The 16,541-nt window shown below is 33.8% G+C and overlaps 2 protein-coding genes across 9 annotated transcripts; one reads left to right on the top strand and one right to left on the bottom strand.

Moving 5' to 3' along the window:
* Window positions 1–1,307: 1,307 nt before the first annotated feature.
* Window positions 1,308–4,336, top strand: LOC108214414 (F-box protein FBW2). 6 transcript variants are annotated; one of them, XM_017386437.2, is made up of 3 exons: window positions 1,308–1,512; window positions 2,479–2,833; window positions 3,271–4,336. In XM_017386437.2, exons 2-3 carry the CDS (start codon window positions 2,526–2,528, stop codon window positions 3,926–3,928), a joined length of 966 nt encoding a protein of 321 aa, XP_017241926.1. In that variant the 5' UTR covers window positions 1,308–1,512; window positions 2,479–2,525; the 3' UTR covers window positions 3,929–4,336. The 6 variants fall into 6 exon arrangements, with proteins under 6 accessions (XP_017241926.1, XP_017241984.1, XP_017242143.1 ...); XM_017386495.2 differs by having other exon boundaries at window positions 1,316–1,512; window positions 2,496–2,833; XM_017386654.2 differs by lacking the exon at window positions 1,308–1,512 and adding an exon at window positions 1,570–1,858 and having other exon boundaries at window positions 2,496–2,833.
* Window positions 4,337–6,788: 2,452 nt separating this feature from the next.
* On the bottom strand, window positions 6,789–12,186 carry LOC108205414 (polyadenylate-binding protein 2). 3 transcript variants are annotated; one of them, XM_017375360.2, is made up of 6 exons: window positions 12,027–12,186; window positions 11,833–11,935; window positions 10,276–10,346; window positions 7,574–7,765; window positions 7,202–7,329; window positions 6,789–7,113 (listed from the first exon to the last, which is right to left on the bottom strand). In XM_017375360.2, the coding sequence occupies exons 1-6, from the start codon at window positions 12,141–12,143 to the stop codon at window positions 7,065–7,067; spliced, it is 660 nt and encodes a 219-aa protein (XP_017230849.1). In that variant the 5' UTR covers window positions 12,144–12,186; the 3' UTR covers window positions 6,789–7,064. The 3 variants fall into 3 exon arrangements, with proteins under 3 accessions (XP_017230849.1, XP_017230848.1, XP_017230852.1); XM_017375359.2 differs by having other exon boundaries at window positions 10,276–10,349; XM_017375363.2 differs by lacking the exons at window positions 10,276–10,346; window positions 11,833–11,935; window positions 12,027–12,186 and adding an exon at window positions 8,720–8,939 and having other exon boundaries at window positions 6,847–7,113.
* Between the last annotated feature and the right edge of the window lie 4,355 nt (window positions 12,187–16,541).

The raw sequence follows: 16,541 nt of genomic DNA on the forward strand, positions 1-16,541 counted from the left end.
AAGCCGCGAATCCGTGACAACCTGCTCAGCTGCGTTCTCTCTCTCCGACTCTCACTGCCTTTAGTAGGCTTAATATTTCCGGCAATGGGCTTCTTGTGGGAAGAAGGACAAACACGCCCCTAGTGATCCTTATCGCATCACGCCACACATGGTCAACTTTTTTTTCGACGTCACTGCTTACTGATGTATTTATGTTAATGCACTCTGAACAACGTTCTCTTTGAGACCTTTTAACCAATCAATACTTGCAACCTAGAGAGATGGCCGTCTCTCTTTGATGAACGTGGTATCGAAGTTCGGTATTCAATTTCAATCAGTCATTTACAATGTCACTTGCTTTCAAATTTGAGCCCCCCAAAACCTCATTTCTGGTTCCGCAATCGGATCAAATCCGAATAACTCATAATATATTTGATTTATTTACACACATATATCATAAGAAGTATAATGATAAAAAAATGTAACTGAATTAAGAACGAGCCTGCATAATATTTATCGGGTGATTAGGCTCGTGAATTCGGAAATCGAACTCTGACTTCATATTTATTAAAATTTTGTTTGAGAATATGTATTTTATTTTAAGTTTTAAGTTTTAAATGATATCATTTAAGATGTTATTTCAAATTCACAGTTTTATACTAGTATTTGAATGACATGAATTTCAAATAAAATTTTAAATTCAATATTTTTTTAAAATCGAAATATGACATTTGACATAATACAGAATTTCAAATTAAATTCATGTTCTCAAACAAATCATAGTATTACATATCTTAAATTTAATTAACAATAATAAATTATGCAAGATATACTAGTGATTAACAATTAAGTACATACTTCCTCCTCACCGTCCATTATTATACCTTTTTTATATTTTAAAACATCTATGAAATAGAATTCTATAATTATTTTTAACTTATTTTTTGTTTTTGAATAAAAATTATATATTAAAATTTTATTTCAAAAATAAATGTGGAAAATTTCGTCACAAATTTATATAATTCAATGAAACGGATCCAAAAAATATTAGTTATAACTGTTTTTCAATTGTAACACTTTTAGCATCCCACCAAAATCACTCAAATATGGTTATTCAACATAAACCTGTATCTCTAGACTCAAATATGGTTATTCAACATAAACCTGTATATCTAGATAATCTGTTGCTAAAACTGAAAAAGAAAATACTCACATGCTTGATGCTTGAAACAATAATACCATGTTCATCAAAAATAATTGTTTTCAAGAAAACGAGAAAAAATGTGAAGCTAGTACAAAAGGTGACATACAGATGAAGTATGTATTGAAGTAGATACAAAAATACAGAAGTCACACACGTCCTTCTTTAACACTAAATTTAGTACTACAAGTATCTTACCACTTCACTTCTACTTTCAACTCATTCATCTCTCCCAACATGTCTTTCTCTTCTTCTTCAAACTTCTACTAGTATATACTTACATACATATATACATACAAATATTATCTACTCTCTTTTCATCAAGAATCCTTGTAAGTATACTTATCTTTCTTGTAAGTATATGTGTTTGTTTTTTTTGTTATTGGCTTGAGGTGGTTAATGGGCTGGCTTAAATTTATCTTTTTGACAAATTTTATGCAAGATGCATTCAATTACATTAATGGTCATCAATTTATTTGACTGCCATGCTTCAGATATTTCTCATCTCTCTACAAATCTCTTTACTGTGGAGCATTTAATTCACCCATCTTTCTTCATTTTCTCTATCTTGTTTCTTTTTCTTGGTTCTTGAAGTTGCAGTCTTTTTTACATTGATGGGACTGAAAATATTAAGGCTGTGCTGTACTTGTTATGTTTCTTGAAGCACTTCTCATCTGGGTATTTCTTGATTTAGTGTAATTCATTTGATCTGTGTTGCAAGCTTTGATTTTGAGTGTTAAATGTGTGAATTTGTGGGTTGTTTGGGTGTTATTGTGATGTTTCTTGATGGGGATCCAGGTTTGTTTAATTGTGTGCACCAGTGTGAAAGGTTTAATCTTTTTATGATGCCTGCTTTATTTGGTAATTGTAATGTTTTAGTGTTGGTTCTCTGTTCATTTTTTTTGGTTTTTCTCTGTTTGGTTTGTGATTAGAGATTTGTTTATGTTTAAAAGCATCAGAATTGAAATCACTGTCATTTTCATGGCATCACTAGTTGCATTTTGTGGCTTTCTTTTACTGTATGAATGTAATGACACCACCTACCATCCCCACCCCCCAACACACACTCACACACACAAACACTCTTTCTACCTGCTCTTAGATAAATAATTATAAAAGTTGATTCCTTTCTATGGTATGCAAGACTTTCTGAAAAGGTCTTTTGGTTAATATTTCAATTTCTTAGGTCCTGGTATCAGAATATTGTAAGATTGATGTGTCTTTTTAAGATGTGATTCCATTAAGCTTCTTGATCTTTAATTGGCTGATTTATTCTATTTCTAAATGCAATTTCTCAGATTTCTATGTTTGGCAGAAAAAAAGAATCAAGAAAGAAGAGGACTAAATGGAGGAAGGAGGCAATCTTAGATGTTGGGATGAACTGTTACCCGACGCACTTGGGCTAATCTTTAAAAATCTTTCGATTCAAGAAGTGCTAACTGTTGTCCCAAGGGTTTGCAGATCATGGGGAAGAGCAGTCATGGGGCCTTACTGCTGGCAAGAGATTGATATTGAAGAATGGAGTCGATATCAGCGGCCTGAAAACATCGATAGAATGCTTCAAATGCTTATCATACGAAGTTGTGGTTCACTGCGCAAACTCTGTGTTTCTGGCCTATCCAGTGACCAGATGTTTTCCTTCATCGCAGCCCAGTAAGTACATAAAAAATCACTCCTTGCTATAAATTATCATCCCAATAATACTAAGCTGACTGAATTGCTACTTTTTACGGATCATTATAGATTAAATTTGGAAGTTCATTTTAGAATTTACATTACAGTTTCATTGTATGCCTATTGTTGAACTTGAAACTCTGCTTTACACAATATCTTATTTAATGACTAATTGATGAACTAGAAACTCCCTCTTTTGTTCAACCCATTGCTTATTTACACATTGGAGAATAAAATAAGCTTGAGATGTGGTAATTATAAATTCAATGCTCTATTTAGCAATCTGATCAAACCACTTATGTGTTGTACCCTCAAAGCGCAATAAAAGACTATTGATATATAATACAAATGTGTTCTTTGAGCATTGTTGCTTTTGAGGTTATTGTTTATGCATTTCTATCTGCATTTGTTGGTAGTGCCAAGTCCCTACAGACTTTACGGACCTCAAGAAGTTCAATAAGTGATCCCATTGTCAAACAAGTTGCTGGGCTGTTCTCTACAATCACTTCCTTAGATTTGAGTTACTGCATAAATATCGGAGCTACAGGTCTAGAGGAAATTGGGAAGCACTGTAAATTCCTCAGTACATTGCGACGTATAATGCATCCACTTGAGGTGATAGGAAAGATCTCTCAAGATGACGAGGCTCTAGCCATTGCTGCCACAATGCCTAAACTGAAGCACCTTGAGATTGCCTATCTACTTGTCAGTACACAAAGTGTAATGGAGATACTAACAAACTGTAGGCTGCTTGAATTATTGGATGTTCGAGGATGTTGGAACGTGAATCTTGATGAGAAATACATCAAATCCTACCAAGGTTTAAAGGTGCTTGGACCCCTTGTCGTCGATTATTGTCATGAGGTTAATGGCTGGGATGCTTGCTCTGATTACTCTGGTTCTTCTGGATATTTGGCATGGGATTTCGTGGCTGGTGATATGGATGATTACTCCGACGAAACGGTATCAGATGGATTTTCAGAAGACGAACAAAGTATCGAGGATGTGGAAATGTGGTTCTACGACGGTCCTGATGCCGAGGATGCTGGATATGATTGGCCTCAATCCCCCTAAACTTTCTCTGTTTAAAGTGATCAGAAGTTTTCATCTAGAGTTCTGAGGTTCCTATTACTATATATATCTGCATTGAGCTGCTGTTTCCTGTTGGGAGGTATGGAGAATTCGACAAATAAATAAAACCATCATACAAAATTTTCACATAATATGATCTGACTTCATCTCTTTGAAACAAATGCAACATCAAGTTTCAAAATCCTGTGGTCACATCATTCTGTATGAGAATTTTGTAAGAAGAGTTTGTATGTATGTTCATTTTATGTCATCAACTTCTGCTTTCAAGTTTGATATGCTTCAAAGATGTACATAATGGAGTTGTAACCTTTGTATCTTGTATCTTGCAAGTGCTTTGTAATGAACATCAATATTACATACTGCAGTAAAAAACAAATGGTTGATTAAAAATTGTAACTTTGACTTTCAGTATCTTGATGAGAGGTTGGATGTGTAGAGGGAGGAGTATAAATGTGAGTTGCTTCATTTATACTCTAAGCACTAAAGTGTAAAATAAGAAAAAGAAGAGGGGTCAGATTCAGCAGAGTGATAGGAAGAGTGAAATGATAGGTGGAATCTTTTTGCCACACCACACATTTCCAAGGAGATATAAATGTTATCCCTGGATTCAAACTTACAAAACCTAGGAGAATAGGGACCTTTATATAAGAAATATTTGTAAATTAAGTAAAAGAAAGTTGAAAATATCATTCTAGCCCACCACACTTTTTTTTAGGATGTCTAGCTATTTTTTTTTTTAAAAAAAAATTATTGTGTTAATGAGGGATTTTAACCAGTTGATGTATATTTATCACTTTTTAATTCGAGATTTTACATTGTGATGCAATAAGAGGGTCTGAATCTGAGATTTTGCTTTAATTTGCTTTGAAGCTATGTTAAAGAAATTATGTGAATAATGAAAAATAAAAGTAGAAGCTGTCTTGTAAACTGTAAATATGTGAAAGGGGCTCTAGGAATTGGAAAATTGTGTCACAATATGCAATAATTTGAAAGACACAAGGGACCAAAAACAATGTGAAAAGGGGACACAAGAGCTTGAAATTTTGTATAGAAACATCAGGCAATAATGTGAAAAGGGGAATAAAGGATTGACAATCTGTATGTGACATTCCACATAAAAACATATAATTGGGAGTTTGTTATTTACAAAAAATAGATTTGAGATTAAATTTTTTTTATGTTGATAATTTATATGTGGACCCTTTTTTCTGTTATAAAGAACGATCTCCGACTTATTAAAAAATTCCCGATTAATTTTTAAAATATATTTTGGGGCTGTTTGGCTGTGCTTAAAAGAAGTGACTTATTGCTTAAAGTAAAGAAGTGTATTATAAATGAAAAGTTGGTTTAGACTTATAAGTTTCAAAAAGTGTTTGGATACCCGTAACTTATAAGTTACAAAGAAGCTTGAAATCAAAAAAAAGCTAGCTTTTCTAGCTTATTTTTCTGGCTTCTCAAGCACCTTTTTAAGTGCTTCTAATTGCTAGCCAAACACTCCAGAAAAAGTTGAAGCCCACTTCTTTTGTAAATAAGCCATAAGCTCATGTTGCCAAACACCCACTTTATCACTTTACTGACTACACTAAACATCCCCGATTTATTGAAAAAATCTCTAATAAATCCTAAATCGATAGGTCAATTGATTATTTCGATTCTCGATTTTTAGAACCCCATCTTTTAAGATATTTTAAGATAAAAGGCATGTCATATATTCAGCTGGGCAGCAAATAAATACAGTACCAAAACTAAGTGGTTACCAGATGCACAGTAACAGAGGGAAGGTGAGTTTTAGGTAGAAGGCATGTCACAGTAGAGTAACACAATTGCACAAGGGACAAAATGGGTGTCTCAAAGTGAAAATGATTTTATATAAGGGTCACATGGGAAGGGATAATATTTCTGAAACTCAGCAGATCTTTAAGATAATAGTATGATAATTTGAATGGACAAAAAGGTTACAGTCACACTGTACATATATTTAACATATATTTCATCTGTTTGAAGAATCTTGGATGGGTCCTTTTTGCCTTCCCTCCCCTGCCTCTTTTGTGGTACCACATCTTCTGTTTCCTTGCCAAAACAGACATCTATGTGTTATTGTTTCACAAATTATTAATGCCTTCAGCATTTTGCATGGTCATTGTGTTTTTCTTGCTTTCTGAGTGTGGAGTTTCCTTGTCGACAATGCTGCTTTGTAATTGGATATTAACATGATTGTAGCTGGTCAGGTACGATGACAATTTGGGGTCAATTCCCAAATCACATTGTACAATCAGGAAAAAAAAAACATGAAATCACATATATATTAAATTTTCAGTCCATTATGGTCTGTTGTTGAGTATGAACATAAGACGGCATATTTTCTATCAAGTGTAAATATTTTTCGTACTTAAATTTTAGCTAAACAAAAAAGTCGAAGAAACATCTCGCCCACATTAAAGAAACAAAAACATATTAGAAGCATTAAAAGTAAGCACACTTGAAGCATCAAAGGAAAGCACTATTGAAGCAATTCTACTATCAGGAGTGGAGCAACAAACTATTGCTACTACAACGCAAATAAATTGTTTAATGCTGGAATTTTATTCCAACCAAATTCTTCCTAAATTTTCTATTTCAATGAACAGGCTCTTCCGATAATTTGATTGATGGGCACAAAAAGATGATAGAATCCTTACAACATTAGGACAACCATTGATGCATTCACACAAAACTACTCGTTTTCTGGTTCCTGTCGGTACCGCTCATATGAGTAGTAAGATTTACATAGACCTTAACTGTGCTCTCCAAGATAAGTACTTGAAGACCTTAACAGTAAAAAAACAACGATAAAACACAGGCGTCAAAATATTTTTTAAAATAAAAAATAACTAAATATCAAACGATGAGATATCAAGCACTGAGTAAACCACAATACTTAAATAAAAGCGTGTCACTGATAGGGATTTAGACCAGCCTCTTAAAGTAAAAGCATTGACATAAAAGGAAGACTCTCAGCTACAGTAACATCACAAGCAGATAATTTAGATACAAGTCTCATTGTTAAACCGTAACAAAGTTTTGATATATTATTATAGCTGCTTCTCATCATTTACTGCAACAGGATGCGTACAGCATTTCAGTAGTAAGGCATGTAGCGCATTGGTCTCCTGAACCTGGGAACCTTCCTGCACAAGTGGAGACAGGTTACTTATCTAACTCTAAATGCTACTTTTAAGGATTTAAGAGGGTGATGGTAATATTGAAAAACTTTACCCATATCCGTACGGAGAGTAGAAATAAGGTGGTACATATGGCCTTCTAGATCTGTAACCCATGTATGGGTTAAAACGTCTGCCTCGGTACTGCTTCATCCCAGGGACATTTGTTCTTTTAGCCATCACCTGCACGCATATTGAACCATGGCATTTAAGTTCCCGACTGAGATTCAGTTCATAAACAAAAACTTCTATCTCTAAAATAGAATGAAAATTGAAACAAAAATATTAGAATTATCACCCTTTAATTTAAGCTTTCTATGGACTTGCGCTTTTGCCAGATTTAAAAAAAAAAATGAACCGAACTAATTAAGTCATTAATATCAGTATGGCTAGTCTAGTTTGTTCAGCTTAATAACAACTATAGTACCTTCAATTGACGGCCATGAAGTTCTGATTCCGTCAGGGACAGAGCCTCTTGAACAGCTTCTGCTTCAACAAATTCAACATATGCAAAACCCTTGGGCTGCCCAAACTTATCTGTCAGAATAGTCACCCTGTTCACTGTCCCGCATGATTGAAAATGCTGCTGGACTTCTTCAGGTGTGCATGCATAATCAACCTGCAGGAAAATGTCAAAATATAAAGCTATCAAATGGATCCATCTAACAGACATAATAGTCTATTTATCCATCTACTTTTTTATCAGCACAGATAAATTAGATATCTGGTATGTTGGAACACACTCAGTGGAGCTCCGTCCCAGAAATTTCTCCCAAACAATCTGTATATGTTCAACACCGAAGAAAATATTCTTAAACAGTAACATTAGTACAACTTTTATCTTACATATATTTAATAGCAAAATGAGCACCAATATTACACTCACTGTGGTCCCTCCACTTATTCTGTTCATTTACTTAGCAACTCAACTTTCCAGACTTTGTCAACAATCGGACCATTAATTATAAGTTTGCAGCTTCGGAATTATCTTGAATGCTGCATCAGTACCTACTAATATACTTTCCATGTGAAACACCCATCACAAGGACAAGCTTCTCCCCCTCAGAGCTGGACTTTTATCATGCTAGTTCAGTCAGATTAAACCTTGTGCACGTCTGCAACCTAAGGTTTATATTATGGAAAAATTTCACTATGTTTCACCAACAAATAATGACCTATTGGCTGACTATGAAAACTGAGCGCTATCTCTAATGACTGAGGCTAAAGAAGCAAGGATTAAAGAGAGAGTAAGGCAAGATACAGTGAACACTGAATGCAAAATTTGGTCAAGATATATCAGGAAATTGGAACAATAGTTTGCTAATATGATAAGTGGTTACTTGTGACGAGTTGATTTGAAATTTATATATCTTCTATAGAGGAAAGCAAAAACAGTGAAAAACAAACAAATATATAAAAAGCAAGGACATTAGCATGACTCCTAATCTCATGTGTGTTACTTCATAACGACCAATACTCGTATTCAGTACCTGACTTTACTCCAGGCTTAGGCAAAATAGTGAAAGAAGTAAACTTTTAGGCTACATACAAATATGCGATTAAAAACCCTCACCACATATGGCTCAATAACTAGAACCACTGAGGCATGAAGGTCCATTCTCCAGCAGCAACATGCAAGCTTGGGCATCAAATGATTTGCTGCTTCTAAGTCACTAGTCAATATAGCAGCAGCCCGCCTACTCAATTTCAACCTCTGCTGGTATGAGGTTTGAATAGAATGCAAAAGTTACGTTCACTTGCAACTTTGACAAGGAAACTGATGTTCGAAGCTTTCTTACATATTATGTAAGCACTCATCTCTAATTTGGACTATCTATCACACTGTCTTTCTCTTTTTTTCTTTTCTTTTTTTGCACTTCTAGTTTTTTTTTTTTTTTTTTTTACCAAGAGGTTCTCATATCGAATATCCTCTCTCTTTTTTTTTGGGGTTTTTTTTATTTTTCCTCGACTAGTGTCTCTTTTTCCCCCTTCTTTTCTTTTCTATTTTCTCTCAAGAAAAATAACCAAGAAGGTACATAATATACATCTATTCGTTCTAATAAAGAAAAAGTAAACATCATCCATCAGCTGTCAACATTCAGGGTAAAAATTCCAGTGATATTCGAGATATGGAATGCCCTGCGACCATAGCAAGATAACAAGTCAACTCTCACAACCTTGGAAACACGATATCCCCACTTCCAAAGCCAAATACAGCTTATAAAAAGAGCTAAATTTACAACATAGTCCAACAGAACTTTCATAATAGTTATCCTCTAAACCCAGAAAAAAAATGAGACAAAGGTTAAAACATACACATCATAACTTGTCCAATATATATACACACAGAAATACACAAAATAAAGAGTTAATTTATATCCCTTAAGAAATATTTCTAAAACTGCCTTTACAAGTCCTAAATCCTTTAACAATATAGTAACCACATGATATCTTTGATGCAATGCCAAAAGAACAATCCAAATGGCAAAAACGAGAACGAATGTTGCCTATAATTTTCCCTCAAAATTTAACGAGTCCTTCAATTTTCCGAGCCCACCCATAAAAATTGCCTAGATTTTGTTGTTTTTAAAAAGAGGCCTGAGTTCCTTGACTGATCCCATCATCTCTATAATTGAGAACCCTCACTTCTAGGTTGAGAAAAACTGTGGAAATAAACAAGGTAAAGACATCCAAAGGAAGCCCCAAAAATAAGCACAACCTCCAACACAGAACTAAAAGTACAGAAGTCTATTCTGCTCTGGCTAAGATCTAAAAGGTACAAACCCTCAGACATTTTGGATAACTACACCAAGGCAGCAACAAAAAGATTGATCCTACATCAGCTAAGACAATTTTTCACATGGTCTATACCAGGACTTAACTGAAACCAGTCAATCCCATCTGAACTACTGAACCTAAACATCTTTCTTTTGTCAAATTTTGTAGAGTCTAATTACTCATAATTCACCTTTAAGATTAAAAGAAAAAAATAACCTATAACCAAAAGTACATGATAAGCATATCAGGAATTTCAGACAATCATTTATGCGGTAAGAACGTAACTAATACTTATTTTGATTTAAACCTACATCGTTTCCACGTAATATAAATTAAAGTTTTGATTCTTACGTTCCCAACGTATATGGAGCGTGAATCCACCTCTTCCCTGCTTGCCTGGGTAGCAGCTGCATTGGCAGGATCTGCTGGAGAGAAGCAATGATCTTGTCAGCAAAAAATTCTCAGCAAAAAACAGTGAGCACAGGTCACAGGACTCACAAAAAGCCTCCAATTTTAGAAAAACTCATTATGAAGTATAAACTATGAAGTTTGAAGTAATTTCATCCTATAAACTAACATAATTCATAAATTATAATGATAGACTTCCATACTGATGATGATGCTTTTAACAAACCACATTATTATCATACTTATCAACAATCAATGAAATTTCAGTTGTCGCTATTAATGTATACACATGGCATGCATATTAAATCCCTCCAAACACTCTAAGATTTTGGAAGAGCTGGAAGCTCAAATTGATACCGCAGCACTTTTGACCATACAGACTTGAGTTTCGAATCTATTAGCCCAAAAAGTAACAGAAGTGTAAATAACCATAGATGGACTACTAGCAATCCAATCTTCAATACAGAACACGGATTTTAAAATGAGGGAACGCAATAACATATAAGCACGCCACACAAATTTAGCCTTCCTGTTGACCTCAAGGTCTTGGGCACTTCTGAAAGAACAGGTAACTTCACAACAGAAGGGAGAATTGATATTCTTTATTGAGCTAATAAATGGGTAAAGCAGATTGAAACACAGGAGATCATATTAAATATCTTATATAGTTGAATTAAATTCCACGCATCAAACCTGACATATATATTCAACAATTAAACTATTTTCCCCAAAAATTCACAATGTCTTAACAAACATTTCAAAAATCAAATCCCTAAATCAACATAATTACTATGTACAGTCATTAAAACACAAAATTTAACAATTTACAATCTATTGACAAAAATATCAAAAATCAAATCCAATCAACAAAATGAATATGCGCAAACATCAAACACACAAAAACAATAGAAACACACAAAAGCCTAACAAATATAGAAAAAATTATAGGTGCTCGTGCTACACAAATTCAGCACGATACACAGATTTAGCCTTCCAGTTAACTTAAAGGCCTTGGCCACTTCTAAAAGAACAATTAAATTTCCAGTAAAATAAAGAATTAATATTTCTTTATTGACCCAATAATGAATGGGTTAGACAGATTGAAATACTTACTAACAGGAGATAAGATCAAATATATTTGTTTAATCGAATTCCACACATCAAAAATTTCCAAACAATGCACAACAACTAAACCATGTTTCCCCAAATTCATCATGTCTTAACAAACATCTCGAAAATTTAATCCATAAATCACCAAAATCACTGCATACTACACTCACGAAAACGCACACTTTAACTAATAACATACTCAATTCCCAGGCTACTGACAAACATATCAAAATTAAATCACCCGATCACACTTTAACTCAATTCACAGGCTACCGACAAACATATCAAAAATTAAATCACCCGATCAACAAAATCACTATGCGCAAACATCGAAACACTAATAAAAACACACAAAACCCTAACAAAATATATAAAGATCATAAACACAACCTTGAACAGCTCCCATCTCTTTTTCGACTTTAGCTTGCATCTCTCTAAGCGCAGCAGCTTCCTCTTCCATCTCCTTCAATCTCTTCTTCATCTCATCCAAATCCTATACACATATACGCACAATTACACACAGATATACACACAATTACACGCAGGAAGACGCAATTCTAGAAATTAGGGTTTATTAAAAGTACCTTAACGGCGTCGTCGTCAACAGCAGTTGACATGTCGACGTCAGCATGATGAAGGTCCACGTCAGCTTCCATCTCCGGAATTTCGCCACCGTACACTTCGTGCTCCTCTTCGTCCATCGCTGCTCTCAGTTTTACTCTCTAAAACCCGAGCCCTAGAATATATAATAGAAATCGTAATAAATTATATCATTATTTCGAAAACAATTAAAATTATATTTTTTAAAAGAATTCACAGTTTTTATTAAAAAAATCGTAGTTTTGACAACTAATGTACTCCCTCCGTCTCATTTAGATGTATACATTTGTATCGGGCACGGAGACTAAGAAAAGTGTATAAAGTAATGTAAAGTAATAAGAAAGAGAAAGAAAAGTAGGTAAAGTGGTGGGACCCATTAATATAATATTTAAGTGACAGATTTAGAAAAATAGATGAAGTTAGTGGATGAGTGGGATTTTTATATTATAAAAATTTACTATTTTAGGAAAGTTTTGAAATGTATAGAATTGAATGGGACATCCCGAAAAGGAAAGTGTATAGAAATCAGAGGGACGGAGGGAGTAAATTTTAAGAGAATGTTAATGTAGTAGATACAAAGTTACAAAATGCATGCATAAATAAATAGGGATTTTCTATGGTGTGTCGAATGGCACACAATAGTCTCTAACTCCAAGAAAAATAGTTCCTTTTGATTGGTGGATGAGTAATTAATGATAATGGTCCCCCTGCATTCACATCAACTCCACCGATCAGAATAGACTATTTTTATAAAATTTAGTGATTATTGTGTGCCCTTGGTCACACATTAGAAAGACCGAAATAAATATACCACATTATCAATAAAACATTTTATCAAGCAAATAATAATAACTATTTATATTACTATGATAATGTAAAATAGATTCTTCTCTACAAATTTAATTATATACGAATATGTATTTTACACCTTAATTTGACAATTTTGGTATACCAATTTATATTATTCGATTTTAATAGTCTTTATGAAACACCATATTATACAGACGCTAAACTTCTTTCTATTCTTAAGTAGCTGTTTCCATTATCAGCAGCTTCCATCGACTTTTACTTCCAAACTTTTTTATTTATTTTTTCTGATTTATTTCTTTTAATAATCTTTCTCTTTGGGAAAGAATTTATATCCTTTTGATTAGAATTTGGTTTGTTTTCCTAGATATATATATATAGGGGCTTACTCCACTAGAATCTAAATTAGTCTAAAAACTGGAAACTAGTCCCTAACCAGTTTTTCATCATTATTCTTAACTACATAAATCACTTTTTTGTACATCAGACATCACTATCTTATATATGCAAAATCTGACAAATATAGATATATAAATAAACATACATACAACGTATATCATCATCATCTTCAATCATACTACATTGATGAAACTCCTGGCATTATTATCAACTCATTCCACTGCTGCCGTCGTCACTTGCAACCATGATTTACCTATCATCATTTATCATCATAACTTGCCACTACTAATGATTATCTAACATCACCACACACCTCATCCCATCATTTGCTACCATCATGGACCGCCTACAATTATAATTGATCATCAATAATCGACCACCAATATCAATCTTAAGTAAATTTTCTCAATTATTAAAAATAAAAACTGATGAATTTACTATATAAAATAGTAACAACATACAAACTAGTGATTTCTGTAATTATAAACAGTGATCGAAGGAGTGGTTTCTAGTTTCTAGAATAAGATTGGTTTCTATTTGATCACTTGCCTATATATATATAGGCCAACATTCCAGAGAGGGACTCCTTATATGGAGTTACATATCGCGCCACTATAAATCATCAATTTTATTATAAATTCTGTTATAGAATACATATAAAACGTGATTCTAATATATAATACTATAAAATATGTCTATTTTAAGTAATTTAACACTTAAAATTTGATGAAAAAAGGTATATTTTCGAAACTGATTCTACGACAGAATAATTCTGGATGATTATTATTCTGCTATAGAATCATGTTAAGATATTGCATAATTTTAGATTATCTTTGGAATAAAAAAAATTGTATAACTTCGTTTTCGGTTTAATAATCAAAATTTGCAATTATATTTCATAAAAAATATATCAAAATATATATTATGTATATATTTATAATGGTGTGCTACGTAACTCCATATAATAGGGCATGCTATGGAGTGCTACCATATATATATATATATATATATATATATATAGGCAACTATTCAAATACAAACCACTAAAATAAAAACTAAAATACAAACCAAGATAAACTATACCTAAATGACATCACCCACCCCCTATATGTCATCACCCACCCCTATATGTCATCACCCACCCCCTATATGTCATCACCCACCTAGGGCCCACCCTCGCCCCCACTTAATCCACCCGGGGCCCGCTAGGGCCTTGCCATGGCTCCTCACAGGCCCTGGACTGGCTCCAGACAGCCTTAAGAGCCAAAACTTGGCCCCACCATGGTCCCACTAGGCCCCGCCCCAACCCTACTAGGCCCCACTTAGACCCCGTCTAGGCCCATCTCGGGGTCCATCCCCGGTCCCAAAACCCTTACCATTCTACTTAATCTGCGTTGGTTTGTATTTAGTTTGTATTTTAGTAGTTTGTATTGGAGCAGGACCCTATATATATATATATATATCATTAGAGCTTTTGATTTATTTTGTTATTCGATTCAAATGGAGCTTATCAGATTGAGGAGTTAATCGTCTATCTTGTGACTTCGACTATTAGATTTAAGTTTCTTTGTTTTGATTTGTTTTTAGTTTATTTTTATTTGTCTTCTCTTCTCTCAAGTGAGGATTTTGTTTTTCGCTTCTTAATTGTAAGCGGGGTCTTGATTTAATGATGAAATTTTGTATGTAATCGCAGTTCTGGTCGATAACTCAAACGATAGCTCTATCACAACATGATGAAGAGAGTGTCGGTAATTTAACGAGAAGTCATGATGCGGGTACTTGTATTTATATATACATTATCTTCAAAATATTGTTTAACCGTCTCTTCACGAGAACAGATGATTGCAATTCTTGTTTGTTCGGTCGTATGACTTTTTGTTATTAGATCAACACTATTGTTAAAAAAAATAATAGTCTTTATTGGATATTAACACAATTTTAAGAAATAAATACATCTCTCCTTCTGGCATAAATTTGTGATCATTTCCTAGCATTCTCATAATTTGTCTTGCCTGTTTTGTGAGCCCTATCCATGGAAAAGCCCGTGTCAGCCTTTTTATGGTTAGATCCCTGCATGAATGACCAACTTTAGGTGAAGCATGGTACCAAGGGATCATCTTAGCTCTCAAATTCATAATAGGACCTACTACCAATCTATTGTGCTTTCTCAATAAACCATTCTTCCAGTCATGTCCTGTAACAGGTTGCTGAGTTTGGAGATGAGAAATGGTACCTCGAAGATGACCAATTGACTATTCAGCTGGTAACTAGCTTAAATTTGTTAAGTCAAGTCAGAAGATACCACCAAAATTTTCACATACAAGATTTGTGGTCGTTCTACTCTTGAAAGGCATCAGCTTCTGCAATCTCCACCCCACATTTGTCATTTGTTTCATAATTAAAGCCCATTAGCCTAGACAACTAAAATTGTTGAAAAGGTTTAGAGATTTTTTGCTGTAATAACTACTTTAAGCTCTTTTGATCTGTTCTCATAACAAAATTGTTATCAGAAACATACTATTCCCCCTTCTGGACAACAAACATAATTACAAGCAATTCATTTTCATACACACACAACTTCTGCCACATGGGGCTTAGGGATCTATTAATAAAAGCCCAAGGGTGACCCTCCTAAACCAATATATCATCAGAGAATATCAAGACATACATTCTCAGGTAGGGTTTGAAAACATGATTCATCCATCCTTGGAAAGAAGCAAAAGGGCTGACATGCTCTTCAAATATAGTCTTAAATTTATCTTGCAACTCTGTAAGCTGTGGCGGTTGCTATGGACTTGGAGAAATCAGTGTAGTTTGGTTGCACTCACCACCTGTACTAGAAAATCTCTCATCGGTACCCCAATACCATATCAAAACTATACATGGGTATAAGCATAACATCTGTAATAAATTGGTCCCTTGTAAATTCTTTACACATCTGTTGGCAAACTAAGTGATTATCATCTGCTACAATAATGGCTTGCGCTGCTGTTGCTTTTTTTTTTTTTTTTTTTTACAGTTAACACATCAATTTTTTAACCATACCATCGTCCAAAAGATTGAGGTGTTGGACCAATCTATTACTTTTTTCAGGGATAAGTCCCCAAATATCACTATTGCATAAAATGATTTAAAATATCATTTTACAAATGATTTAAAATATCATTTTACAATCTAAAATGCTAAATGGTGCAGTGTTCATCCATTTTTCACTTCTAAACACCAGTTCATTTAGCGTTTTTAAGTCCTGAACGCTATTTCATGTAACATTTCACAATAAAACATCAGATCGT

This window comes from Daucus carota, chromosome 1 (assembly GCF_001625215.2).
Source record: "Daucus carota subsp. sativus chromosome 1, DH1 v3.0, whole genome shotgun sequence".
In the NCBI taxonomy this organism is placed as follows: domain Eukaryota; kingdom Viridiplantae; phylum Streptophyta; class Magnoliopsida; order Apiales; family Apiaceae; genus Daucus; species Daucus carota.

Excerpts from the sequence above, each read along its gene's own strand:
- LOC108214414 (XM_017386437.2), top strand. The coding sequence starts at position 2,526 with ATGGAGGAAGGAGGCAATCTTAGATGTTGGGATGAACTGTTACCCGAC. Across the intron at positions 2,834-3,270 it reads TTTTCCTTCATCGCAGCCCA|TGCCAAGTCCCTACAGACTT; the intron begins GTAAGTACATAA and ends ATTTGTTGGTAG.
- LOC108205414 (XM_017375359.2), bottom strand. The coding sequence starts at position 12,143 with ATGGACGAAGAGGAGCACGAAGTGTACGGTGGCGAAATTCCGGAGATG. Across the intron at positions 11,936-12,026 it reads TTGACGACGACGCCGTTAAG|GATTTGGATGAGATGAAGAA; the intron begins GTACTTTTAATA and ends ATATGTGTATAG. Across the intron at positions 7,114-7,201 it reads TACTCTCCGTACGGATATGG|GAAGGTTCCCAGGTTCAGGA; the intron begins GTAAAGTTTTTC and ends CCACTTGTGCAG.